The sequence below is a fragment of the Trachypithecus francoisi genome, unplaced genomic scaffold, assembly GCF_009764315.1.
Source record: "Trachypithecus francoisi isolate TF-2019V2 unplaced genomic scaffold, Tfra_2.0 Lachesis_group9, whole genome shotgun sequence".
Taxonomy (NCBI): domain Eukaryota; kingdom Metazoa; phylum Chordata; class Mammalia; order Primates; family Cercopithecidae; genus Trachypithecus; species Trachypithecus francoisi.
Genome location: NW_022681474.1, coordinates 21005848 through 21032454, shown reverse-complemented (window position 1 = coordinate 21032454; position 26607 = coordinate 21005848). Strand labels below are relative to the sequence as shown.

At 38.5% G+C, this 26607-nt stretch overlaps 1 protein-coding gene across 1 annotated transcript; it reads right to left on the bottom strand.

Annotated features, from left to right (window-relative positions):
• Positions 1 to 485: 485 nt before the first annotated feature.
• ARL5B (ADP ribosylation factor like GTPase 5B) lies at positions 486 to 24226 on the bottom strand. Its single transcript, XM_033209439.1, has 6 exons — positions 23884 to 24226; positions 17550 to 17610; positions 15038 to 15185; positions 10217 to 10300; positions 7937 to 8088; positions 486 to 6898 (listed from the first exon to the last, which is right to left on the bottom strand). Exons 1-6 carry the CDS (start codon positions 23930 to 23932, stop codon positions 6850 to 6852), a joined length of 543 nt encoding a protein of 180 aa, XP_033065330.1. The 5' UTR covers positions 23933 to 24226; the 3' UTR covers positions 486 to 6849.
• Between the last annotated feature and the right edge of the window lie 2381 nt (positions 24227 to 26607).

Genomic DNA, 26607 nt, shown 5'->3' with positions numbered 1-26607 from the left:
TCTGGATCACCTTCCCAGGCCAGGGATTCCCCTTTTCTGGTAAACGCACCTTTCACTTGGCCAGTTGTTTAGATGAGAGAGAGAGGAAATGACCCAATGCTGGCTAATGAATAATTTGCCTGAGGAATATGGAGTTGTAACTAAAAATCTAACAATAACCTGACTTCTTCCTTGCATAAATTTAGGAGGCTACTGGACTTGGGACATTATCTGTCACGTGGATCTGGAAACAGAGAAATCCAGTCAGATGAAAGAAACAGATGAGTAGGAGAAAAGGTAACTTCCTGCTTGCTCCTAAATGGTCCAGTCTCTGGTCCCCTTCTCTTCTACAAATCCAGTTGTTCCATGGGTTCCATGAGCCCCCACCACCTCACACCTATAATAAAATTCTCCGCTCTTTGTTGGCATAGGTGGGTTTCTATCATTGGCAAACAAGACTGTTAAAGCAGATTTTATCTTTAAAAGAAAACACTGGGTTCACTTTGTATTGGAAAAGTAATTATTTATTATGACAAAAATAAAACTGTTGAATGAAAACAAATGAAAGTTACACTATATTGCACCATGATTGGAAATGAGCCAAAACCTGTCTAAAAGATGAACATTCCAGAGCAAACAGCATCCTTTTACTTGGGTTAAATAGGCATGCAAACAACTCATTATAACATAATTGCAGAAATAAAAATTACGAGTACTGGCAACCTAAACTTAACATATAAAAGAAGCACTTCATAACAGTAATAAAGTATTAAAAACTTTAAAACATGGCATTTAAACAATCCCACCATCAGGAAAACATGCTTTGAACCATTTTCAAGAAGTGATAATGTGAATGCATTAATTTACTTGATTTAAATTTTTGTTGTTGTTGTTAATGCTTATATATTGGACCAATGGAACACATCTGTTTGGCTGGGGTTCAGACGCGCAGTTTGTAGTGTAAAAGACATTTTTCTTTCCTCTGCACAATACCAGAGGACCCACAGACCGATCCAATTCCTAATTCTGACCTATTAATACCATCTTCTAGTTGACCAAGCATAGTAACTAAAATATTCTTAGAGCTTTCGTAGAAAGCCTGAAGCTTGAGGAGTAACAACAGTTTGTATTTAAATCTTAAGAAATACACATAAATACGAATACAGACACTTTAAAGTTGTTTTGCATTCTGAGGCAAGAAATAATAAATATTGAGTACAGGGCCTGCTGCTTCCTCTTTAATGCTCTAAAGCACCAATTTATGTTAAAATAGCAAAGTGTGATTATAATCATTCACTCTGATTAGAATAAACCCAACACTGAGGTTGTAATTGCTGTTAGGTTTTTGTTGTTGTTGTTTTTAACATGCTCTGTGGAATAGATGAACATGGTAAAATCTGTAACTATTCTGTAATTGAAAAAAAAATGACCATTTTATTTCACACTTTCAATGAAATAGCAGTTAAACTTTTTAAAAATCATAAATACAAGTTTTTGTAACTACACTCAACAGTTTACTCCAAGAGAATAAAATAGGGGCTTTCGGAGTCCCTACATTTCCTGAGGGAAAATATAAAGATTAAAATGATTATGGTCTCTTGTGAATGGGGCTTACACATGCAAAAAAGTCACTGATGACTGGGATCAACTGATGGTCATTTGATATCTCACCAACACTGATGGGAATATATTCACAGTACAATAGAATCAATCCAATTTAGGATTTCTCCTTTCCCTTATTTAATTAAACTAATTAAATATTGACTGAGCACTTTCCTATGTGCTTTAATGAAAACCGTATGTGTATCTGATATATCTACCGTGTTGGCCCAGCTGGTGGTAAACAAGAGTAAGACAAAACAAAATCTCCAAGGAATGCTATCCCTTAGTTATGAATTCTGCATATTTCAAATACAGTCTGGGTGAAGGGGGTTTTTATGGGATGGTACAACATCCCACAAACTTGAGCAAAGCACCTTATGGGTAGAAAAATGAGGTAATTTTTTAATTAAAATTTTACAAGTTGTGCAAGAAAACATATCCATTCTTTTAAAACTTTGTTTTCTATTCCAAAAGCTATGCACAGCACATTTTATATTTCTCCATTTCCAGGAGAAAATGTAGATTACTGGTTTAAGAAATGCAAAAGATGCCTTCATGTGACTACAGTTCCAAATTCTAAAACCCTAATCAGTCTTCACTCCTTTGGCCACATTAAGAATAATACAGGCCATCTAGCTCTACGGTAAAAAGACTGTATTTTCTAGTAATTTTAAGTACCCTAAATATGGGGAGAGGCAGAAATTCATTGCTTTCATCCACATTTTCTCTTATCTAATATCCTTTTGAAGATTTTTCGACCCCATGGTATCGTCTTTACTTTCAAGTGCTTTGATTTTGTTTTTCGGTATGCTTCTAAACCTCCAAATTAATACTTCCCAAATGTTTCACCGAACTATATACACTTAAAGCTGCCTTTAGGTCTGATGGGCACAATTTGTTTTTTCTGCTTTCAATTTAAAATGGAACAGTTGAAGATATTTTTTATATTAGTCTTTTTCTATTTATTTTGGTCACCTAAAATTAAAAAAAAAAAAACTTTTTGGGGGAACCTGGCTTTTGGATTTCACTTTTCACAGTAATAGTGAATCAATAAGGATGAGACACTACTGAAAACCTAACCTTGAATATAAACCACTTTCAGATTTATGTAGACATTTGTAAAGACTGACAACCTGGCTACTGACCCTACTCTTTCAATATGGAAAGTCACACAGAACTGTAGTTTGGGGTGGCATCAAAAGGCAATAAACTCTGAACAAACTAACCACTTACATTCAGTTAGTACAAGCCAGGAAAATAAGGTAAATTCTCTAGAAGAGAATTACTTCCAACACAGGCTGGTTCTTTCTAAGCAGCTTACTATCCTTCTCTTAGCAATATGGCTTGTTTTCTCTTTTGCATTGTCATTAGCTATTTGCTGAATTTAAGTTGAATAGCAGTTACTGGTACTTTTTTCCCTACTTGGCTGTATTCATATTCTAAATAAAATAACAGGTGGGAATCAAATAATGGATAAAGATACATTTAATTTCATATTACATGTATTTCCTTACTATATGGGGGATTTTTAATTTTTAATAGTAGTATATAAGAATTCAGAATTTTAAAACCAAAAGACATTTTAGAACTGTAGTTTAAGTTTCTCAGTATGAGAAAAACAAAAGGAAAACCATGGACATGAATTGTCTAAGGTCAACCAGACAATTGAGAAATGGCCAAATTAGGGCTCAAATCTACTTTTTTAGATAGCACAATATTCTACTAGATACAAGACACCATGCTGTATCTTGAAGTCACTTTACCCCGGCAAAATGTAAAATAGCCTTTAGAACTGAATCAGGGTGAAGTTTTTTTGGTTCCAAAGCCATAGACGAACGGTCTGCCTCATAAAGTTAGTCTTCAAAGGTAAATTCCAATGGAATTTATCCATCTTTAGACATGACACCAGTACATTTTTCTACTGATATGGTTTTACATAGTTAAGGACTAAATAAAAATGGATTATTCAGAACAATTATATTTATAATTTGTCCTAAGAAACTACAAAGATTTTTTTAAAAAGCTTCTATAATCTTTAAAATTTTCTTTGTGACCCCCACAACTTTTCAGAGAATATTGTTTACAGCACTGCCTATCACTGTTTCCATAGTAAAATAATTATTTTCTGTTTATGCTATAATGAAAGTTAAATTATGCTTAATCAAAATGACTATGGCTATGGGGTGGCACCCACTGAAAATTTTTCAGCAATGAAACTTAAATTTCTTACCTTTCTTCTAATGAATATAGAATAAAAATATTGATACCTTTAAGCATACTAACACAAGAAACTACAAGCAAAAATTACATATTTCATCTTCAGTTTTTAATAGATTATATATTAATATTCCAGGTTTTAAGGAATTAAGTTACATTAACAATAAAAAATATTCAGTATATTCCCTTATAAAAGGTTCTATTCATTCTAAGAGTTCTCAAATGGGCTTCAGTATGAATGATGGGTTTAAAAATGAAGGACATGACATGCTCAAAATGAAGAAAAATGCTGTATTTGAACTTGCAAAGATAACTGCACACTTTGGTTATAACACTGAAAAGATTTCTGTTAAAATTTAATTTCCTTATTTTCAAATTAAAAATAAAAGGTAGAACAGTCTCCTGAAGGTAATGTAGGTGGGTCCCCTGCTTTTCACTTACTCTAAACTGTGCTAGCCAATACATGGAGGTGAAGGGGGATATGAAACAAAATTATTTCATCATTGAAATAATTAGCTGCTAATGTGACTTCCAAAGAACAGGTAAAAAACTAAGAATGTATTTCAAAATATGAATAAAGGCACTAATTACAAATGTACATTTTTCAGACAGTATCTTATAGTTCATTGATTTACAATGAATGTCAGAACCAATGCTCTAGTATTAGATACTTGCTTGGGTTAAAACATTCTCTTGGAGTAAAGAATAATCGGTTTTCACGCTACTGTAACAGGAAAGATTCAGTGAAAACCTAAAAAATACTCTTAAAAAGTCTTACATGAATTTCCTAATCATGAACTTTTCCCAATCAGCACAGTCTACACTGATGCCAATTTCATCTTCAACACATGGCTAACATAAATCACTTCTAATCCAAAACTAACCAAATATTTTTTAAAGGATTTAGAAAATAAATTGTATTTTAAAAATTAAATAGCAAATTTGAGTCCATACTAGTAGTTGGCAAAATACAATCAACTATTAAAAACACTTTTAATATAATGCTGATGTGGCAATATAAAAAATAACCATATAATCTGACAGAAGAAAATTGAGCCAGCCAATCTTACTAGATACAAGAAGGCAGATAATCATTTCATAAGAACAAATACAGGAGTACTAAGTATGCTTTTTCTCAGGACAGACTTAGGGGAATTATCCTCAGTACTTATGGTAAACAACATAACCAAGTAGAAATTCAGGCAAACTGTGCTTAGGTAAATGGCATTTTCTTAATTCCCCCATACCGCACAGACACCACAAAGCATCCATATTGATTTATGTCTGCTTTTTGCTCATGTTCTTGATTATGGGTTATATTAAAAACTAAGTTAAACTAAACTTATCCTCTACTTGATACAGAATCACTAAGAAAAAGGTTTAAAACAAAGTTAACTGCTTTCCAAAGCCCAGAAAGCTTTCCTCTGGCCACTGTTCAGGTCAAGGGTGTGCTACAACTAAAGATAAATCAGAAAAATGTTACCACATTCGACTAAATTAACTTGACTAAATATAATAAATCAAGAACACCTGAAAAAAGAGCAAAATTTAAATCAACCTACAAAAATATTAAAAATAAAATACCAATTTTGAAAACATATTTTGATATTACGAACACTGAATCTTTTTCATCAAAATTAAAAAATACTGCAAAAATGAAGTATTATTCTCTAAGTATTCATTTTATCCCTTTCATTTCAGCAAAATCACACATTTGAATAAACAGGATCGAAATACAACACTTGTCTTTCCTCTTAAGGAATATACTGTCTAGATTATTGTTCATATTAGACAACTGCCTCAAAAACATTTTAATGCCATCCAATAAACTTTTGATAGATGATGACTTTTTAATTTATAAGTTGTTAAGAATATTAACTTTGAGTCTCATATTAATATTCTAAAAGCTAGGATTAAATTCAGCAGTTTCTGATACGATTTTAGAACCCAAGGCGTAACTACAAAGATGGCAATTGTTTCAAGTCTATTACATAATACCGTCAAATAAATTCAAGGAAAGCCATGTAGTTTCTTAAAGTAATATACTGCTGGTGGTAAAAATGTTATGACAGACACAACTTCAAATTGTAAGACACAAAATGGACTGTTTATACTTCAGCTTTAGCTACTGCCCAAAGTAGCTGTGATATATCTTGCAAAGAAAAGAGCTAAAATTCCTGTTGATAATAAAGTTGTTTGTAAACTGAGACTAAAATATATTCCAATTGTCTTATTTTTAGTGCTGGTATGCTTTACTAACTTCTGATAGTTTTATATGCATTGAATAATGTGACGTTCTTAAAATATCAGATTTATTCAAGAATATTTAACATCAAAGCTGGGCTTTTCAATAAATATTTTACCTTGGTTAGTTTTTGACCAAATGTTGCAGGCAGAAGAGTGAACTTGATTCCTTTAGAAAAATAAACAGCCTACTTAATTTCCATGCAAATAACAAATATTATTCCATGACTCGCAGTAATGTGGGGGAAGTTAAAAGGCAAGCACTCATGATGTGGTATCTTCCTTACATATATCCTCTACGCAGATTTCTTTCTTTATAGTAAGTTCTGTCCGAAAGATGAATGGTTTATAGAAGGAACAAATATTTAGTGCTGGAGAAGTTTGCAGACAGTACCTGATGGTTTCCATGACTACTCTATTAAACCAGTAATTCTCTGGTTGGGAGGGCGTGGTGGTCAAGAACTGAAAGCAATTGGTCATTAAGGTTATAAGAATATTTCAGACGACATCACGCATATGACAAACATTTCTTACAAGGTAGTCACTGAATAATTAGAATAAACAGAAGAATTGTTGCCGAAAACATAGTTATACATTATGTTCATCCAACTGAAGATTAGTGTATTAAAAAAAAAAAGTTAAGAAAAAACCTTTCACGTTCCAGTTCAGCTGCACTTGATTCAAGTGTTGCTCTCAGAGGTTTGTGTTGTTATAAATTAAACATGCTGCTGCCTTAGCAGCCAAAGGTACTAGGAAAAAATGTTCATGTCACAGAATAAATAGAGCAGTCTCTTTCAAGCAAAAAAGTTATCTCACACCAATCCGGGAGGTCATCCACTCTAGACCTTGGCATAACCTGAACAAAAGATAGAAGTATTTTTAAAATTAAAAACTTTATACTTAAAAATTGAAAGTATACTTATTATTTTTAAGTCTTAACCAAAGGCTGGTAGCACAATCATTATTTATATACATCAGTGTCAACATTTAAGCCACACTATAATAAGTTAAATTTTTAAATGGAATGTTCTTTTAAATATTCTTAATCAGTTTGTGGGAAACTGCTTCAGTCTCATCTGGAAGATACAACTTTGCTAGTTTTGCCATGAATATTGCAAATACTCCCCGCCTTTTAAAATTAACTGAGACTTAAACGACTAGGGAAAGTTAACAGGAACTTCACCTTACCCTCCTCAATTCTAAAGAATGGAATACTTATGACTCAGTCTTAAAAGTATGAGTCAAAAAGGCCTACACACAGCTATTACTGCAAGCTATTTCTGATAAATACTAAGAGAAAAACGAAGAAGGTGAGGTTGATTTGTGGATAAGTTCTCTGGTATAAACTGGGTAATACATAAATAACATTAGGTTCTTCTTGGCCTAATACCCACATTCAAATTGTTAGAAATGGAAGAATAGACTATATAGCATTTGTCTCAAATGTTTATTGTCTAGAATTATGCCTCCCAAAAGACCTCCTAACAATAAAGATGTTCTCTGGCAGAAAGCTGACAGCTTAGGTTTAAGTCCTTGCAGAAAATGTGAACTTCCTTTCAAGCTTCCTCTTTAAAAGAAAGGTGACATTACAGTTTTTTTCTCAGTATATGATAAAGGCAACAAAGAACATCAAAAAATTTGGATTATGAAAACTTAATTCAATAGTTTATTGCTTTTTGGTAAAGTGTTATATTTACATTAAAAGTTTTTAAGTTGCCAGTGATTTTACTAGAATTATTTCTATGTTGTAAGCCTGAGACACATTATAAAAATCACCTTTAATTAAGAACAAACAAACAGAAAAGGAACAGGACCCAAGAAGAAAACAAGTTGGCCTAAAAAGTTGGAAGAAATTTGAAAGAAGTCCTACCTCCCCTCAGACGGATGAACTTACCCTTCTCCTGTGAGAGCACAGCAGGATTGAATGTGCCATGGATGATCCTTAATTGAACTAAGGGTGAGGTATTTTGAGATTTCAGCTGCTGTCATACACCCTTTCATATCCTGTTTATTTGCAAAGATAAGGACTGCAGCCTTCCGTAAATCCTGCAATCAAGACAAAATACTTCTAATACGTGAAATACCACAATTTAAATTTAAATTTAACCAGCTGAACAGTTATAATGAAGTGCTTCTACTTTAACATAATCGGGCACTAATATTTAATATAATCTCAAATATCCATAATTTTATTATTCATTCTAACAGATAAATAATTATTTTTATTTTTGAGTCCAACTGGACAAACTGAAAAAAATTCAAAAAAATTTGAATTTTAAATACTGACTCAAAACTACGTAAGTAATATTCTAATAGGTAAATATGGTAGTATGTTGCCAAACACTAGAGTTTCTCCAAAACTTAAAAGTAGAGTACTGGTGGTAGGAGTTGGGCAATACTTCTTCCTTACTAATCTTTGTATAACATAAGCCCATTGGTTAATATTCATTTCAGTATTGTTTATACTATGAAAACATTAGAAGAATAGATTGACTGTGATACATTCATACTGTGGACAACTAAAGGAATGAACTAAAGCAGTACATATTAACATGGATACATCAGAATGTATTATCATGGATAAGTCACAATGTTGTACAAAAAGAGCAAGATTCAGAAAGATATATATTATACAGTATTAGTTTTAAAAACATGGAATACAGGCCAGGCACAGTGGCTCGCACCTGTAATCCCAGCACTTTGGGAGGCTGAGGCAGGTGGATCACGAGGTCAGGAATTCAGGACCAGCCTGGCCAAGATGGTGAAACCCCATCTCTACTAAAAATACAAAAATTAACCGGGAGTAGTGGCGGGCGCCTGTAATCCCAGCTACTCAGGAGGCTGAGGCAGAGAACTGCTTGAACTGGAAGGCAGAGGTTGCAGTGAGCCAAGATCACGCCATTGTACTCCAGCCTGGGCGACAGAGCAAGACTCTGTCTTTTTTTTTTGAGGCGGAGTCTTGCTCTGTCGCCCGGACTGGAGTGCAGTGGCCGGATCTCAGCTCACTGCAAGCTCCGCCTCCCGGGTTACGCCATTCTCCTGCCTCAGCCTCCCGAGTAGCTGGGACTACAGGCGCCCGCCACTTCGCCCGGCTAGTTTTTGTATTTTTAGTAGAGATGGGGTTTCACTGTGTTAGCCAGGATGGTCTCGATCTCCTGACCTCGTGATCCGCCCGTCTCGGCCTCCCAAAGTGCTGGGATTACAGGCTTGAGCCACCGCGCCCGGCCAAGACTCTGTCTTAAAAAAAAAACAGGCCGGGCGCGGTGGCTCAAGCCTGTAATCCCAGCACTTTGGGAGGCCGAGACGGGCGGATCACGAGGTCAGGAGATCGAGACCATCCTGGCGAACACGGTGAAACCCCGTCTCTACTAAAAAAATACAAAAAACTAGCCGGGCGAGGTGGCGGGCGCCTGTAGTCCCAGCTACTCGGGAGGCTGAGGCAGGAGAATGGCGTAAACCCGGGAGGCGGAGCTTGCAGTGAGCTGAGATCCGGCCACTGCACTCCAGCCCGGGCGACAGAGCAAGACTCCGTCTCAAAAAAAAAAAAAAACAAAAAACAAAAAACAAAAAAAAAAAACACAGAAAACAAAAAAACATGGAATACAATACTCTGTATAACTTCAAGACATAAAAATGTAGTAAAAGTATAAAAACATGCATAAGAATACCAATCACTACTTTTAGGATAGTAGATACCTCTGAAAGAGAAGGGAAGAAAATCAGATTGGCAAGGTATCTTAAGATATTTCATATCTTATGTTGATATGGTGCATGAATGTGTTTTACTAAGTTTTCTTAAATATCTGAAATACTTAGAATTAAGTGATCTTGAGTTATTCATTAAAAAACTTTCAGTTACTACAAACTTCTGGGGAAAAGACCCTTAAGTTTTCCTTTTGTTTATCTCATTTATCAGACTTTTAAAGGCATGCTTAAGTAACTAGGTTTGAAAAATTTTTGCAATAACAGTAGTAATCTACAATTAATGTCTTAGAGTTAAGTTTGAAAAAATAATGAGCATTTTTTTTTTACCTCAAGACTTTCATCAGTCTTGTATGTAAAGTTGCGTTAATAATAAAATAGCCAACATCATATCACATTAAAGCAAAAAAGCAAAGGCAATGTACAGATACTTTACTACATTGTTTTTTAAAGATTTACTTTAAAAATTTACCTCATGAGCCAACATTCTGTATAATTCTTCTTTTGTAATAGCTAGTCGTTCCCTGTCAATGCTATCAACAACAAGAATGATGAACTAGAAGAAAATTAAAAGGAAAGACAGAAAATTGAATGGGATGTTGAAAAGTTTTCTGTAAAACCACTCAAGTAATCTAAGTACTTTTTCTACATGGCATCATCATCATCATAAAACATCTACTGCTTTTTCATCATAAACAGCTTTTACAATACTGAATCACATCAAGCAGTAAAATCCAAATGTTAACGATAAGAAAATAACCCAAAACTTCAACAAATAAAAACTGTGCCCAACTTGATTTTTTTAAAGTGATGCCTGAATACATAATACTATGATTTGTTTTCAAATGCTGGTAGTAAAAAGTAATTTTTTAAAAGAAACTTATATTAATCTCAGTAATATTTTCCACTAAAACTTCAAAGTACTCCATTATCATTCATCTAAACAGTCAATAATCACTTACTTCTATGTACCACAATCTCCTAACTCTTAGAAAGAAAAGCTAGTTTGAAAGAAAAAGATAAATGCATTTTAAAAATAAAACAATTTTATAAAACAGTATCAACAATAAATGCTCAAGATTGAAACATATATACTTAGGCATTAATATATTGGAGATGCAGGGGAAATTAAAGGCAAGCCAGAAAAAAGACGAGAAATCTGTTGGTAAAGCTATACATGAAAAAAGGTAGGTCTTGCATATTAAAAAGTAAGAAGATATAGGCCAGGCATGGTGGCTCACACACATGTAATCTCAGCACTCTGGGAGGTAAGGTGGTATGATCGCTTGAGCTCAGGAGTTTGAGACCACCTTGGGCAACATAGTGAGACCCTGTCTCTCTACAGAAAATAAAAAATAAAAACTAGCCATGCATGTAGTCCCACCTACTTGGGAGGCTAAGGTGGGAGGACTGCTTTGAGCCTAGGAAGTTGAGGCTGTACTGAGAATCATGCAACTTGCATTCCAACCTGGGTGACAGAGAGGCCCTAACTCATTTAAAAAAAATATGGAGGGGCGGGTGAGGAGAAGGAGGAGATGGAAGAGACGATACAGCGAAAAAGGGCCCTTAAACTGAACACTTTATACAGAATAAAAAGTCAGGAAATGAGATGAAATGATGCTATTACAGCAGGAGATAGATGCAAAATAAACAGACATGAAGGGTGGAATTAGATTACAGAGATGACTTTAAAATAGGGAAACAGGCTACGCGCGGTGGCTCATGCCTGTAATCCCAGCACTTTGTGAGGCCAAGGTGGGGGGATCACTTGAGGACAGTTCAAGACCAACCAGGCCAACATGGTAAAACTCTGTCTCTATCAAAAATACAAAAATTAGCCAGGTATGGTGCTATGTACCTGTAGTCCCAGCTACTCGAGAGGCTGAGGCAGGGGAATCCTTCGAACCTGGGAGGTGGAGGTTACAGTGAGCTGAGATGGAGCCACTGCTCTCCAGCCTGGGTGACAGAGTGAGACTCTGTCTCAAACAAATAAATAAATAAAAAATAAAAATAAATAAAATTAAGAGAACAGACAACTAATCTGAATATAAACTGAGTTGGGCTTACAGGGGAATAAATGGAAAAAAAGTCACGTGGCAAAGGAAGATTCCACAGAATATGCGGATGCAACTGTGAGGTAATGAGAGGAAGGTGTCAGGAGTTACTTAATATCTGTAACTTCTTGTAATATGATGGACACACTGCAGCTTTTGGGGGACTCTTCCACATGAAGAACTTTCAAAAAGCAAAGTGACACTTTTCTGTGTAGTAATTTTGATATTCTTGTAGAGATCACTTATTAAAAGAATATTTCATGCAAATGGCATCAGTAATGGATTATCTCTTTCTGGACCCATGCTAAGTCCTCTAGAGTTCCAGTCATTTCAAGAACTACCCTTTTGAAACACTTTAAGTACATATGGATTCACTAGAATCAACTTTGACCTATTCATTAATGAGAACTGTCCTTTTCACAGCTGGACTTAACTGTGAGCTTTAAACTACTAACAAATCTGATGTTTAAATTAATCATATGCTATAATGTCGTTTGTCCCTTACTTTTTTTTTTTTTTTGAGAGCCAGCAAGACTTTGTCACCCAGGCTGGAGTGCAGTGGTGCTATCTCAGCTCACTGCCACCTCTGCCTCCCAGGTTCAAGCTATTCTCATGCCTCAGCCTCTAGAGTAGCTGCCATGCTTAGCTAATTTTTCTGTTTTTAGTAGAGATGGGGTTTTGCCATGTTGGCCACGTTGGTCTTGAACTCCTGGCCTCAAGCAATCTGCCCACCTCGGCCTAACAATGTGCTGGGATTACAGGAGTGTGCCACTCCATCTGGCCCTTCTCTTACTTTCTTTTTTTTTTTTTTTTTTTTTTTTTTATTATACTTTAAGTTCTAGGGTACATGTGCATGACGTTTATATCATGTATAACTCCCCAATGCAATCCCTCCCTCCTCCCCCCTCCCCATGATAGGCCCCAGTGTGTGATGTTCCCCTTCCCGAGTCCAAGTGATCTCATTGTTCAGTTCCCACCTATGAGTGAGAATTTCTAACTTATTCTAGTTTCAGAACATTATTTTACTGTATAAACATGTAAGCTACCCTTTAACTATACTATTTGCTTACCAACATCTTCTGCATACCCAATAAAATAATTAAGTGCTACCACAAGTTCTGAGTATCTATGATATGCCATCTTCGTTTACTACTTACATATTGCATTGGAATATATACACACATACACATATGCTATTATAATATAAATCTAGAACAATACATGTTTTTTATTTAAAAAGGCAACTTTGTTCACCAAAAATTCTTCATATTACATCCTTTTCTACCTCCTCCTTTCCAACTCCATTTTTTCTTTTTGAGACAGTCTTGTTTTGTCACCCAGTCTGGAGTGTAGTGGTGCTACCTCGGCTCACTGCAAACTCTGCCTCCCGGATTCAAGTGATTCTCCTGCCTCAGCCTCCCGAGTAGCTGGGACTACAAGTGCACCACACAACGCCCAGCTAATTTTTTATATTTTTAGTAGAGACGGGGTTTCACCTGTGTTAGCCAGGATGGTCTCGATCTCCTGACCTTATGATCCGCCCACCTTGGCCTCCCAAAGTGCTGGGATCACAGGCCTGAGCCACCACGCCCGGCCCAACTCCAATTTTTAAAAGGTCTCGGCCAGGCGCGGTGGCTCACGCCTGTAATCCCAGTACTTTGGGAGGCCGAGGCGGGCAGATCATGAGGTCAGGAGATCGAGACCATCCTTGCGTTAAACACGGTGAAACCCCGTCTCCACTAAAAATACAAAAAATTAGCCAGGCGTGGTGGTAGGCGCCTGTAGTCCCAGCTACTCGGGAGGCTGAGGCAGGAGAATGGTGTAAATCTGGGAGGCGGAGCTTGCAATGAGCTGAGATTGCACCACTGCACTCCAGGCTGGGCGACAGAGCGAGACTGTCTCAAAAAAAAAAAAAAAAAAAAAAAGTCTCATTTTAGAAAAAATAATTGGTTAGGCGTACTTCTTTGCAAAGAACAATTAAATGGATGCAACTGTGAACTCATACTCTCAAGGATAAATCTCTCTAAACTACACTGAATGGCCTTAAAAAAATATCTGCCTCTAAGAAGAAATAAAAGCAGAAATAAAATATGAATACATCCAGGTTTGTTCCCCAAGCTAGCTCTGAACTCATAAGTGGCAGAGAACTGAGAGATGATTTGCAAATCCACTTTTTTTTAATTTAAAAAAAAAAAAAAAACTACCAACAAGACATTTTTAAATTAATAAAATACTTCATTCCTCTTCTGGTCAGGGTCTCTTAGAAAGTTGTGAGATGGGGCCGGGCACAGTGGCTCAAGCCTGTAATCCTAGCACTTTGGGAGGCCGAGACGGGCGGATCATGAGGTCAGGAGATCGAGACCATCCTGGCTAACACGGTGAAACCCCGTCTCAACTAAAAATACAAAAAACTAGCCGGGCGAGGTGGCGGCGCCTGTAGTCCCAGCTACTCGGGAGGCTGAGGCAGGAGAATGGCGTAAACCCGGGAGGCGGAGCTTGCAGTGAGCTGAGATCCGGCCACTGCACTCCAGCCTGGGCGACAGAGCGAGACTCCATCTCAGAAAAAAAAAAAAAAAAAAAAAAAAGAAAGTTGTGAGATGTTGGGGAAAGCTATATAATTTCTCCATGTATCAGATCTTTCCAACCCTGGAGACATTAAAATCTTGTGAAGATGAACGGAGAAAGCCTGGCCAAACAGTAAGCACTCAACTAATAATAGCTCCAGAGTCTTTCTATTCGCCTTTTCTTCTATTTAAAAACCCAAATTCTTAAGTTTCATTTATTAAATTTTTATTTTTTTTAAATAGAAACCCAAATTCTTTACAAAAAAGGATCTTATTAAAAGGCAACTGTCAGGCCAGCCACGGTGGCTCAAGCCTGTAATCCCAGCACTTCGGGAGGCCAAGGAGGGGAGATCATGAGATCAGGAGTTCAAGACCAGTCTGACAAATATGGTGAAACCCCGTCTCTACTAAAAATACAAAAATTAGCTGGGAGTGGTGGCACGCCCCCTGTAATTCCAGCTACTTGGGAGGCTGAGGCAGGAGAATCGCTTGAACCCAGCAGGCGGAGACTGCAGTGAGCCAAGATCACGCCACTGCACTCCAGCCTGGCGACTGAGCAAGACTCCTTCTCAAAAAAAAAAGGGCAACTATCAATACACCCAGGTCCAGCCTATCTACTTTCTAGGTTTACTCTTTAGACCTTTCGATTAAAATTCAAAATTCATCTTAACATACCTCTGTGTTTGAGTAATATGTGTTCCAGGATGATCGCAGAGACTCCTGACCACCAATATCCCACATAAGAAAATGAGTGTTCTTCACCACTATTTCTTCAACATTGCTTCCTATGGTTGGAGAAGTATGAACCACTTCATTCATTAAGCTGTTGAACGACACCATAAAAGCTCTTGTAAATCTTGAGAATCTGAAGCAACTTTTATCTCTGTATTTTTAAGATCAATGAACCTTCTGCACCAATGATGATGATCATTAACATGAAAATTAGAAACCTGGAGAACATTTGTGCAAATAAACATCTAGACAACAACTCCAGAAGAAAGACTTGCTTTATGGTTTTTTTTGTTTGTTTTTTAATGGAAGGAATTGCAAGCTTGATGGAAAAGAAAGAAAACAGTGTGGTGTGAATTTGCATTTCTGTGGCCAAAAATTCCAATTCCACTATGCCCTGTTATCAGTGAGATAAGACCCAATGTCCCATCCCATCCTGAAAAGCAAGTTTCTAGGCGACTGTGACACCAATACTTGCAAAAGAGAGAATATTGGATAGTAGGCTATCTATAATTTTGAAGCCTGTCTAAATTGAGACTTAGCCACAACAATTAGTTCAGGCTTTTTAATCTAAAGTAGTCCTGAAAATAAGACCATGGGCAAGTGAAAATTTATATTAACTATAAACATATTTAGAAGGCCAGGCATGGTGGCTCACACCTGTAATTCTAGCACTTTGGGTGCATCACCTGAGGTCAAGAATTTGAGACCATCCTGACCAACATGGTGAAACCTCGTCTCCACTAAAAATACAAAAATTTCCAGGGTGTGGTGGCGGGCGCCTGTAATCCCAGCTACTCAGGAAGCTGAGGCAGGAGAACCGCTTGAACCTAAAAGGTGAATGTTGCAGTGAGTGGAGATCACGCCATTGCACTCCAGCCTCAGTGACAGAGCAAAACTAGGTCTCAAATATGCGTGTGTGTGTGTATATATATATATATATATATACACACATATACATATATTTAGAATACTGATGCTCATACTTCTTGTATTATCATAATCATTGGTAAAGCTACATTAATCAATTAATTCAACAAATATGCCCTTGCTGGTAACAGGTCAGTACTGTGTTGGAGGAGGCTTGCAATTTTCTCTGGCGTTTTATGTATATTTTTTGAAGCCATGTGTAAAATTATTTCAACAAAGATGACAGGTTTCTGAAATGTTTATATGTGATGTTTAAAAGCTAATTCATATTTAAACACATAATCACCAATGAATGAAAATGTTTTCAAGAGAAATAAGTAGTTACGCAACTCTGAAACAACAAACTTTAAGTCAGTAGCTTTTTAGCAAAGTAGTTGAAAAATTGTTGTTAATCGCTGGCTAATGAAGTACTTCTGGCAAGCTGATGTACGTCTTCAGCTTCTTCAGCTAAAGGGCTGTCTTCTAATGCAAGATGAGTGAGAAGGGGTACACAATGGTGCAAAGAATTGTAGAACTATTTTGTTAAAGTGATTGGTAGATCCATTTCTATTCCTTAATAAGGATCATTTCATTGGCACTGAAAGGATAATGGAAGGTACTCTGACAAGCGGAATGATGAGCTGTGAAAATGTCCTAAGGTATTAATAGATTTCTCTGAAAGTCTCAAGACTCTTCCTCTTGCAAGCTACTACAGCAATATTTTCAGCAGTGATCACATTTCTTTTGACTTGACAAGTCTGGCTATGTTAAAAAATTCCAAAGCTAATAGTCAGGAGGGTAGCAATGGCTTTCTAGAGCTATCAATTTATTTACATAATCCCAAGTGTGGGTAGAACTAAGTGAAATCCACTCTATCACCTCATCCCAGCACTTTAATATGCGCTTTATTTATTTTAGTTTAACATTAATTTCTTTCTTTCAAGGCCAGAAAACAGTGTTTGTGAAGGGTTTAGCAAATGCTTATTTCACTCACTTTTCTATAGATTGTGTTTGGTAAAATTAAAAACAAAAACCAGATGAGTTAATGGGTACAGCACACCAACATGGCACATGTATACATATGTAACAAATCTGCACGTTGTGCACCTGTACCCTAGAACTTAAAGTATAATAGTAATTTTTAAAAAATTTTAAAAAATACATATTTAAGTTTTTCCATCATTATTACAATGCATCTCTCATTAGTTTCTTTCCTTTTTTTTTTTTCTTTTGAGACGGAGTCTCGCTCTGCCACCCAGGCTGGGGTGCAGTGGCCGGATCTCAGCTCACTGCAAGCTCCGCCTCCCGGGTTTAAGCCATTCTCCTGCCTCAGCCTCCCGAGTAGCTGGGGCTACAGGCGCCCGCCACCTCGCCTGGCTAGTTTTTTTGTATTTTTTAGTAGAGACGGGGTTTCACCATGTTAGCCAGGAGGGTCTCGATCTCCTGACCTCGTGATCCGCCCGTCTCGGCCTCCCAAAGTGCTGGGATTACAGGCAACACATTAGTTTCAATAACTAGTGAAAACTGTTTAATAAACACCCATACTTACAATTGGTAAAGAATGGTGGTTTTCCCTGCATTATCCAGTCCCACTATAATTACTTTGTGTTCTACAAAAAGAAAGCAAACCATAAACATTTAACATTACTGCAATTACATGCTTTCAACAATGATTATTAGTTAGCTCATTAAGAAGAATCATTCACTGAGTATCTATTACTAGACTGGTAAAATACAGAAAGAAATGTTATGATGTTAAGGCTACCCAGGTTAAGTAACACAATCAATTATCATTGATACTTTGTCTAGTTCTCTTGTAAAAGAATGTGGGAGATGGGTAAGCAGGAAACACCAGCAAAGTTGGTCACTTATATTGCGTCTAGGGGAGAGGAGATCCAAATATTAATCTAGGTAAAAATTATAACCTAAAATGTAAGTTTTCTAAAAAGCCTGGTGTACAGACCTTTTTAGCTCTGTACCAATCAAGTTAACTTTTTATCAAAATGTTTTCATATCTGTAAGTCTTCCCACCTATGGATACCAGGATCTGTTTCTTACTCTCACTTAAAAATCCCATGTGAGGTTAAAATGGAAATGTTTCATCTGTCACAAAGACAAACGTACACTCTCAAGTTTTTATGCAATTGCTCATTGTTTAACAATTTTTCAATCAGCTTCTACAGTTCTTTCAAGCAGATTCTGTTTCTGCTCTTTGTACAACGAAAATCTCTTCATTTCTTTCCTTCTTTGGGTGCCACGCACTACATATTCACCTCTTTTAATAAGTAGTTGCTAAAGTTCATCTAATTATTCTGTTAAGCGGTACATATTCTGCAATGTCCTTTGAATACAGAAAACACCCCAGATACCATCTTTCCTAGATTTTAACTTATGCCAAGTATACTAAAGATCCCCTTCTCCAAGGCAGAAGAATGCTTTAAAAGTTACAAGTTAACATCAACAGGGTAAGTAGGGAAGTTGCCACAGAATCACAACACAGTTGATTTATAAGCAACGACTGGGCGCATCTCATACCAGAAACGACTGGGCGCATCTCATACCAGAACGCTACTCTTCTTGATGACCTCTGGTGAATGTCAACATTCTGGTCATACAATCATCAGCTCATATTCCTAAAGTTGTAAAACTTTATCAGCCAAAAAAAGAGGGATCAAGAAAAGATAAGTTCTTGAGACATGCAGGTCTTCTAATGACCTACACACTCTAGGTACAGCCTATAACACTGCAGGATAAACAGACATGGTCCTCTAGAAGGGCTATTTTCACTATGGTAGAAGCTGCTTTGTAAAACAAAACAAAACTTGCCTGCTTAGTATAACCCACTATAATTCTCCTTATTTATTTATTTGAGACAGGGTCTTGCTTTGTTGCCCAGGTTGGAGTGCAGTGGCATGATCAAGACTCACTGCAGCCTCAACCTCCCAGGCTCAAGTGATCCGCCTACCTGAACATCCTGAGTAGCTGGGACCACAGGTGCACGCCACCATGCCTGGCTACATATCCTTTAATTTCTAATGAAGCCAATCTTTTAAGTATTACCCTGTTTGTTATCCCTTAAAGTACAAGAACTTGTATCAGTGAAGGAACAAACGGACTGCCTGGCACTGAGCATCCTACAGTTTGGTGACAGCTAGAAGCTCCACCTACCAAGCATCTAGAGAAAACAACGCGCCTGCAGTGGTGAGACGGAAGCCACTAGTTTAAAGATAAGCAAAACTTGAAGGCAGATAATTCCACTGGGACAAAGGAATGGAGGGATAGTACCAGATGGCTCCTTGTTGAAGCAACTCAAGTGAATACCTAGGTCATTTTCAAACAATCCTGCTCCTTGCTTCACATCTTGCATTGTGATGCTTCACACAATACTGAAGGCCCGTGACGGTAAAACTCACCAATAATGCATCATTTTGAAAGGTAGGTCCCAATGTGAAGTAATTTTAGGTTAAGACACTACTGTTATTATCAGTTATAGTAAATCAGAATGTTTTAGGCCAGGCGCAATGGCTTGCACCTGTAATTCCAACACTTTGGGAGGCCAAGGAGAAGTGATGAGTTGAATCTAGGAGTTTGAGACCAAACTGGGCAATACAGTAAGACCCCATCTCTTAAAAAAAAAAAAAAAGTTAGCCAGGTTGGGCATGGTGGCTCACACCTGTAATCCCAGCACTTTGGGAGGCCGAGGTGGGCGGATCACAAGATCAGGAGTTTGACACCAAGCTGGCCAATATGGTAAAACCCCATTTCTACTAAAAATACAAAAATTAGCCAGGCGTGGTGGCAGGTGCCTATAGTCCCAGCTATTCGGGAGGCTGAGGCAGGAGAATTGCTTGAACCCAGGAGGTGGAGGGGGCAGTGAGCCAAGATCGTGCCACTGCACTCCAGCCTGGTGACAGAGCAAGACTCCATCTCAAAAAAAAAAAAAAAAAAAAAAAAGGTCTGGAAGACAGGATGCAGACAGATGATAAGTTTAAGTTTGGTGTGATTGAAACTGGGTTAAAGTCCAGCGTTAAGGCAGAATAAGCTAAAGGAAGAAATGTGAGCCACAAGATCTGAGATCTGAGTAGTCAGAAGTAAAGGACAACAATCATATACAGTTGGCAACCAGTATTCAAAATAACATGAAATTCATGGATTTGAAAGAAATGATTAAATTATGAAATTAAGATGTTACTGTTACATAGTTCTGAAAATGAACTACAATTAAAACTGTATTTCATTTGTTCTTAATTCTGGGTAACATTAGAAATAACTGGGTGGGTGCAGTGGCTCACGCCTGTAATCCCAGCACTTTGGGAGGCTGAGGCGAGCAGATCACCTGAGGTCAGCAGTTCGAGACCAGTCTGGCCAACATGGCGAAACCTGTCTCTACTAAAAATACCAAAATTAGCCAGGCATGGTGGCAGGTCCCTGTAATTCTACCTACTCCCAAGGCTGAGGCAGGAGAATTGCTTGAACTCGGGAGGCAGAGGTGGTAGTGAGCCGAGATCACACCACTGTACTCCAGCCTGGGGGACAGAGTGAGGCTCCATCTCAAAAATCAATCAATCAATAAAATTTAAAGACATAACTGGGCCAGGAATAGTGGCTCATGTCTGTAATCCCAGCACTTTGGGAGGCCAAGGCAGGCGGATTACCCGAGGTCAGGAGTTCAAGACCAGCCTGAAAAACATGGTGAAACCCCATCTCCACTAAAAATACAAAAATTAGCCGGAGTGGGGGCGTGCGCCTGTAATCCCAACTACTCAGGAGGCTGAGGCAGGAGAATTGCTTGAATCCGGGAGGTGGAGGTTGCAGTGGGCCGAGATGGCACCACTTAACTCCAGCCTGGGCGACAGAGCGAGACTCCATCTCAGTTAAAAACAAACAAGTAACAAAAAAAGAAATAACTGATGACAGGTTTGTACAGTCGTAACACTGAGAGAAAAAGACTATGCCTACGAAAGTTCAAAACAAATTTAAAAAATAATGCAAAACTTTAGAGGTGAGCTATCATACACACATATGTATTTCATAGAACTACATTGATACATAAAATGTTTGCAAAGATATTCAGATTCTGAAATTATTTCCTTGAATAATAACTGTCAAAGTAAACAGTCTTCTGGTTTAAACAAGACAAAATTGCAGGAATTAATGTAATTTTAGATTGCTTTACTTAGACAACATATGCTTTAGTATACTTATTCACAGAAAGGTATTTAATTTATAAGATGCATGAGACTCCAAAATGCTACAGGAAAAAAAAAGATGAGAATGTGGAAATACTGGAAGAAAGACAAGGGAAAGGAGTACATAAAGTAAGATCAGTAGTTCTTAACACTGGCTGCACATTCGACTTACCTTGGCACTGATGCCCAGGCCACCTCACCCCATTCTGATTTAGTTGGTGTGAGGTGGGGCTTTCAGCCTGTTATTCTAATACATCTAATTCCACTGGAATAGACATATATAGTGACAAAAATGGAAAATGCTGAGATTGGTAGTTAAATTTGTTGACTCAGAAAACAAAAATATAGGCTAAGAGACATCTGTGGATTAAACTCTTCAATGAGTCCCATTCCTTGCTCTAGTTTATGTCCTAGTCAACACTGGAGGCCCTCTGTGATAAGGTTCTCCTGGCTGTCTTTCCAATTTCATCTCCTCTTCACTCCTCGCAAGCAAACTAACACACAGCCAAGCTCAACTATTTTCAGCTTCCCTAAAAGTACCAAACTAGCTCATTCCTCTCCCTTTTGCATATTAGTCCTTCCGCCTAGAATAACATGTCCCTTCTACTCGGTCTGTCTAGCATGCTACCCAAATTCCTACTCATCTTTACATTACAGTCCAAGTATACCTTATGCTGCAGCCAACGTTATATTTTTACACATATCTGTTAAATAATTTACCACACTGCATTTTTTTTCATGTTTGTCTCGTTTATTGATGTTTCAGTACTTTGCCAGGAAGTAAGATATCTTTCTTTTTTAACTTTGTATCTCCTATGTTAAACTCTGAAGATTGGCCTATGGCTGTATAAATAAGAATAAAATAACAGAATAACCACTGGTTCCAAATTTTTCAACGGGAAAGTTAGAGGAAAAGAAAAATTCTAAGTAGAAATGGAGATTCAGGAGGCCTGAACAATTATGTGATTATAAAGGGAGCCATTGAATGTCTTTCATCATCTTCTAAATTTTCCCCTTACATCTTTTATTCCCTCTAGACTGAGTAAGGACGCCTCCAACGAAAAATGAGCGCAGCCATGTAACAGAAAGGGCGAAAGGAAAATGGGAAAGGATATACAGGGAAAACCAACAACTGTGGTAATGTTTCAATAGTCCAGCTTAGGGGAAAGAGAAAACTGGTGACTTTTGTATTAATCTTTATACCTTTAAGCATGTCTTAAAATGCTGCTTTACGGCCGGCCGCGGTAGCTCACACCTGTAATTCCAGCACTTTGGGAGGTCGAGGTGGGTAAATCACCTGAGGTCAGAAGTTCGAGACCAGCCTGGCCTACATGGCGAAACCCTGTCTCTACTAAAGATACAAAAATAGGCCGGGTGTGGTGGTGGGCACCTGTAATCCCAGTTTCTCGGGAGGCTGAGGCATGAGAATCGCTTGAACCCAGGATGCAGAGGTTGCAGTGAGCTGAGATCGCACCACTGCACTGAAGCCTGGGCGACAGAGAGAGACTCTGTCTCAAAAAATAAATAAATAAATAAATAAAACTATGTTAAACGTATGGATAATACCCACAAAGTGTGAAGCTCTGCTCACTTTGAAATCATTTGATAAGTAATATTATCTGTGGCTATTGGATACAGGCATATACATATACACATGTGGGTGCCTGAATCTATATTTATAATCTTGAAAAAGACTATTTTAGTGTTCTTACCAATCTACAGAACAAGTCAACTAGAGCCATTCCATCACCTCCACAACTTCTTAAATCCAGAAAAAGATTAGATACCTACATCAGCAGTAACACATTGGTACCAACATAAAAGGAAATAAAACTGGCTTATTAATTATGCCCGGCTCTTAAATGTAAAACGAAACGAGTTGATTTTCAAAACTGGTTTCGATCACTAAGGAACCATTCTGTTTAAAGGACGTCTAAAACTTTAACTTATCGTCGGCCTCTTTTTTGGTCTGGGTGTTTTCTCTCTTCAAAAGACATCACATCTCATTCTGACTCAGAACAGGTTTTGCAACTTCTCGGCCCTTTGGACCTGCCACTTCCAGGTGTCTCATTACCTGCTCTAGACTAATTACGCACACGTAACGTCTTACACAAAACAGAAAAGCATTTAGTTTCTGAATGCCTTAAAAAAAAAAAAGTTTAGAATGAAGATGCTGGAAAACTCGTGTATCTGAATAGAACAACTCATTCTCAAGTCCTAGAAGAAAGGGGAAGAAATCAGAGTGAAAGTGCACTGGCTTAAGGCTCAAAGGGCAGGGCGGGAAAACAAAGTACCAACAATATTTTTTAAAAAAAGTTTTAGGTTTCTGGCCGGACACTTATCCTGGGGGCTACACATAGATATAAGCAGGCTTCAATAACGACGGGAAAGGCCCTCCATACGCCTCCGGGCATCATTAGCTGTATCCCGCTTTACTTCGCCAATATCCAAACAGTCTCAGTTTGGATTCTGGGACACCAAATGCCTTCTCTTCTGCCTCTCTGTTTCTCCCACACGTCAGGTCTCTCCTGTACGTCCTCCAGGTCTAAAACACAGAGTTTCTGCCCGCCCCCTGGCCTAAGTCCCTTCCTCCTCCGCTTCTCCGAACGCTCTGTCCCCTGCCTCCCGTGTCCCCATCGGCGGCCGGACCCTCCGCCTCGGATTCGAGCTGCCGCGCAGCTCTATTCTTCTCACCTTGGTTACAGAAGAGGCTCCACAGTTTGGCGAAGATCAGCCCCATCATGAGCACCGGGGCGGGCTGCGGGGTCCCTCGGCAGCAGGTGCCGCTGCGCCGGGCCCCCTACCGCGGCGCGAGCTGCGAGGAGCCGAGGAGAACCCGCCTGAGATCGCGCAGCGAGGGCACTGCTAGGCCGAGAAGCCTGGACCTGACCCGTCAGAAAGCGCCGCGGCGAGTCCCCACCGGATAGCCCTTTGTTTCGAGCCCACTGAGCCCAACGCCGACCCGTAGTCCCCTCGGTCTGAACCCACCTACCCACCACAGCCTCTCTCAGCCCCAAGCCCCGCCTCCACCCCGCCTCCCCTCCGGATCCCAGGACCACCCATCGCCGGAAGCTAGGCGCGTGACGTCGGCGCGCTTTTGGCAACCCACGCCTTCGACGTGGCGTTTTCTTCGGTTTCACTTCCGGTGGGAGAACCCCAAACTGCCGGCGACTGGGAATTTGCGGTATCACAGGGAGGTGGGGAGTTTCCATCGGTGTGTGCTCCCTCTGATGTCAGCCTTCAAAGCGTTTGTGGGACTCCTATTTGATTTGAGTCTCTCTACTGCTAGCAGCTGCGGACCTGACCTCTAAAGCCAGAAAAGACCATAGGTTCTCTAATTGAGCAGCCGCCGTTTGCTGCCCTTAGAAAACTCACAGAAGTGAAGAGTGTTTCTTTCTTGACTTCTTCCTGTTCCTCTAGGCAGGCGTGCTAGGGGTTAGGAGTTCTGCCGTGATTCTTTTTCATTCATTTATTCATCTATTCATTCACGTATTCATTAATTCGCTTATTCGTTTATGTACTCATTGATTGACTGATTGGTTGCAGACGAGGTCGGGCTGTGTTGCCCAGGGAGTCTCAATCTCCTGGGCTAAAGCAATCTTCCTGCCTCGACTTCCCAAAGTGGTGGGATTACAGGCGTTGAGCCACCGCGCCCGGCCCCTGTCGTGATTCTTAATTCTGAAAAGAATTGATTGGGAGACGAGCCATGGAAGGCCTGTAGCCACAGAGTTCAGTTATGTGATTAATAATAACACATAGTGCCCCTTCCCATTTTGCCAAGCATTAAGTATGTTCGTGGATCCCAAATCGAAATCCACGCATAAGCCAATTCGCTATGTAATTGTTTTCAATTCCACTTTCCATGGTTAGGTTCTAGCATTGAAAAGAAAAGCTTCACAGCCTGGAATGAAACGAAACTGAAGGTCCTTGAAACCATTTGACGGAGGAGCAACCTTAAAAGACTATGACTTCAGTCAGATGGTTGGATTTTAACCTTGGCAACGTGGACTTTTAACATGCCAAACTGTTGAGTTAACTTGTACAAGGAGAATGTATGACTTAAGTCCTCCCAGTGCTATAAAGACTGTTTAAGACTTAGATACAGGATAATATGCTCCAACGTTACGACAATAAAGGCAAGTTTCATCCTCCTATGTAGAGGAAAAATAATATACTGAGCCTATGCAAACGTAACTTTCATGACTATCAGTTGAACCATAAATGTGAATAATTTTGTGTTTGTGTAAGTAATGGCTTAAAAGGACATTTTTAGTCCTAGCTTCATTATCACAAAACAAACTTTAGATTCTGTAACAGCTTCTTCAGCTTCTTGTTAGACATGGATGTAAACCACATTCTGCTTTTTTTTTTTTTTTTCTTTCAGATTTCTAAGAAATCATTTCTGAAAAGAAAGCATTTTGGTATGCAAGTGCAGACATTTGGCCGGGCACCATGGCTCACGCTTGTAATCCCAGCACTTTGCGAGGCCAAGGCGGATGGATCACGAGGTCAAGATATGGAGACCATCCTGGCCAGCATGGTGAAACCCTCTCTACTAAAAATACAAAAATTAGCCGGGTGTGGTGGCGTGTGCCTGTAATCCCAGCTACTCGGGAGGCTGAGGCAGAAGAATTGCTTGAACCCCGGAGGCAGAGGTTGCAGTGAGCCGAGATCACACCACTGCACTCCAGGCTGGTGACAGAGCAAGACTCCATCTAAAAAAAATACAAAAAAGAAAGAAAATGCAGAGATTTGAAGCAAAAAAACTATAGATTTCTTAAACATTTTAATGATATTTTAGAGACAGAATTATCCTACTACTTTTAACTAAGTGGAATGAATGTATTTATTTGAACATGGCTCTTGATATTTTTATTGGTTTTGCTTCTTTGAAATTTCAGAAAACTTTAGTGTTGAAGTTTTCAATTTGTTAAAATTTACTTTTAACACCGTTCTTATGAACAATTTACCTGACAGTGAGACTGTTCTAATATTTTAAAAATATTTTTTCATATTTAAAAGTTTTATTTGCTGATTTGGAAATCTAAAATTTTTACAAACTGAAAGGAAAGAAAACTAGCCACAATTATCAAAAGTATTATGATTGATTAACAGAATATAGTTGTGTATTACCTAAACAGAAATCATACTGATGTACCTGTTGATCTATTAGAAAAAATACGTTCAATTACATTTTGTAGGACAGGCGCGGTGGCTTATGCCTGTGATGCTAGCACTTTGGGAGGCCAAGGCAGGTGGACTGCTTGAGTCCAGGAATTTTAGATCAACCTGGACAACATGGGGAAATCCTGTCTCTACAAACAATACAAAAATTAGCTGGATGTGGTGGTACACATGTGTAGTCCCAACTAATGGGGTGGCTGAAGCAAGAGGCTCATTTGAGCCAAGGAGGTCAAG

What these genes read in the sequence shown, in the direction of transcription:
- ARL5B (XM_033209439.1), bottom strand. Translation starts at nt 23,932, where the DNA reads ATGATGGGGCTGATCTTCGCCAAACTGTGGAGCCTCTTCTGTAACCAA. An exon ending in CATATTACTCAAACACAGAG is followed by an intron (nt 10,301 to 15,037) that starts GTATGTTAAGAT and finishes ATTTTCTTCTAG; the next exon opens with TTCATCATTCTTGTTGTTGA. An exon ending in TGTGCTCTCACAGGAGAAGG is followed by an intron (nt 6,899 to 7,936) that starts GTAAGTTCATCC and finishes TCTTTTGTTCAG; the next exon opens with GTTATGCCAAGGTCTAGAGT.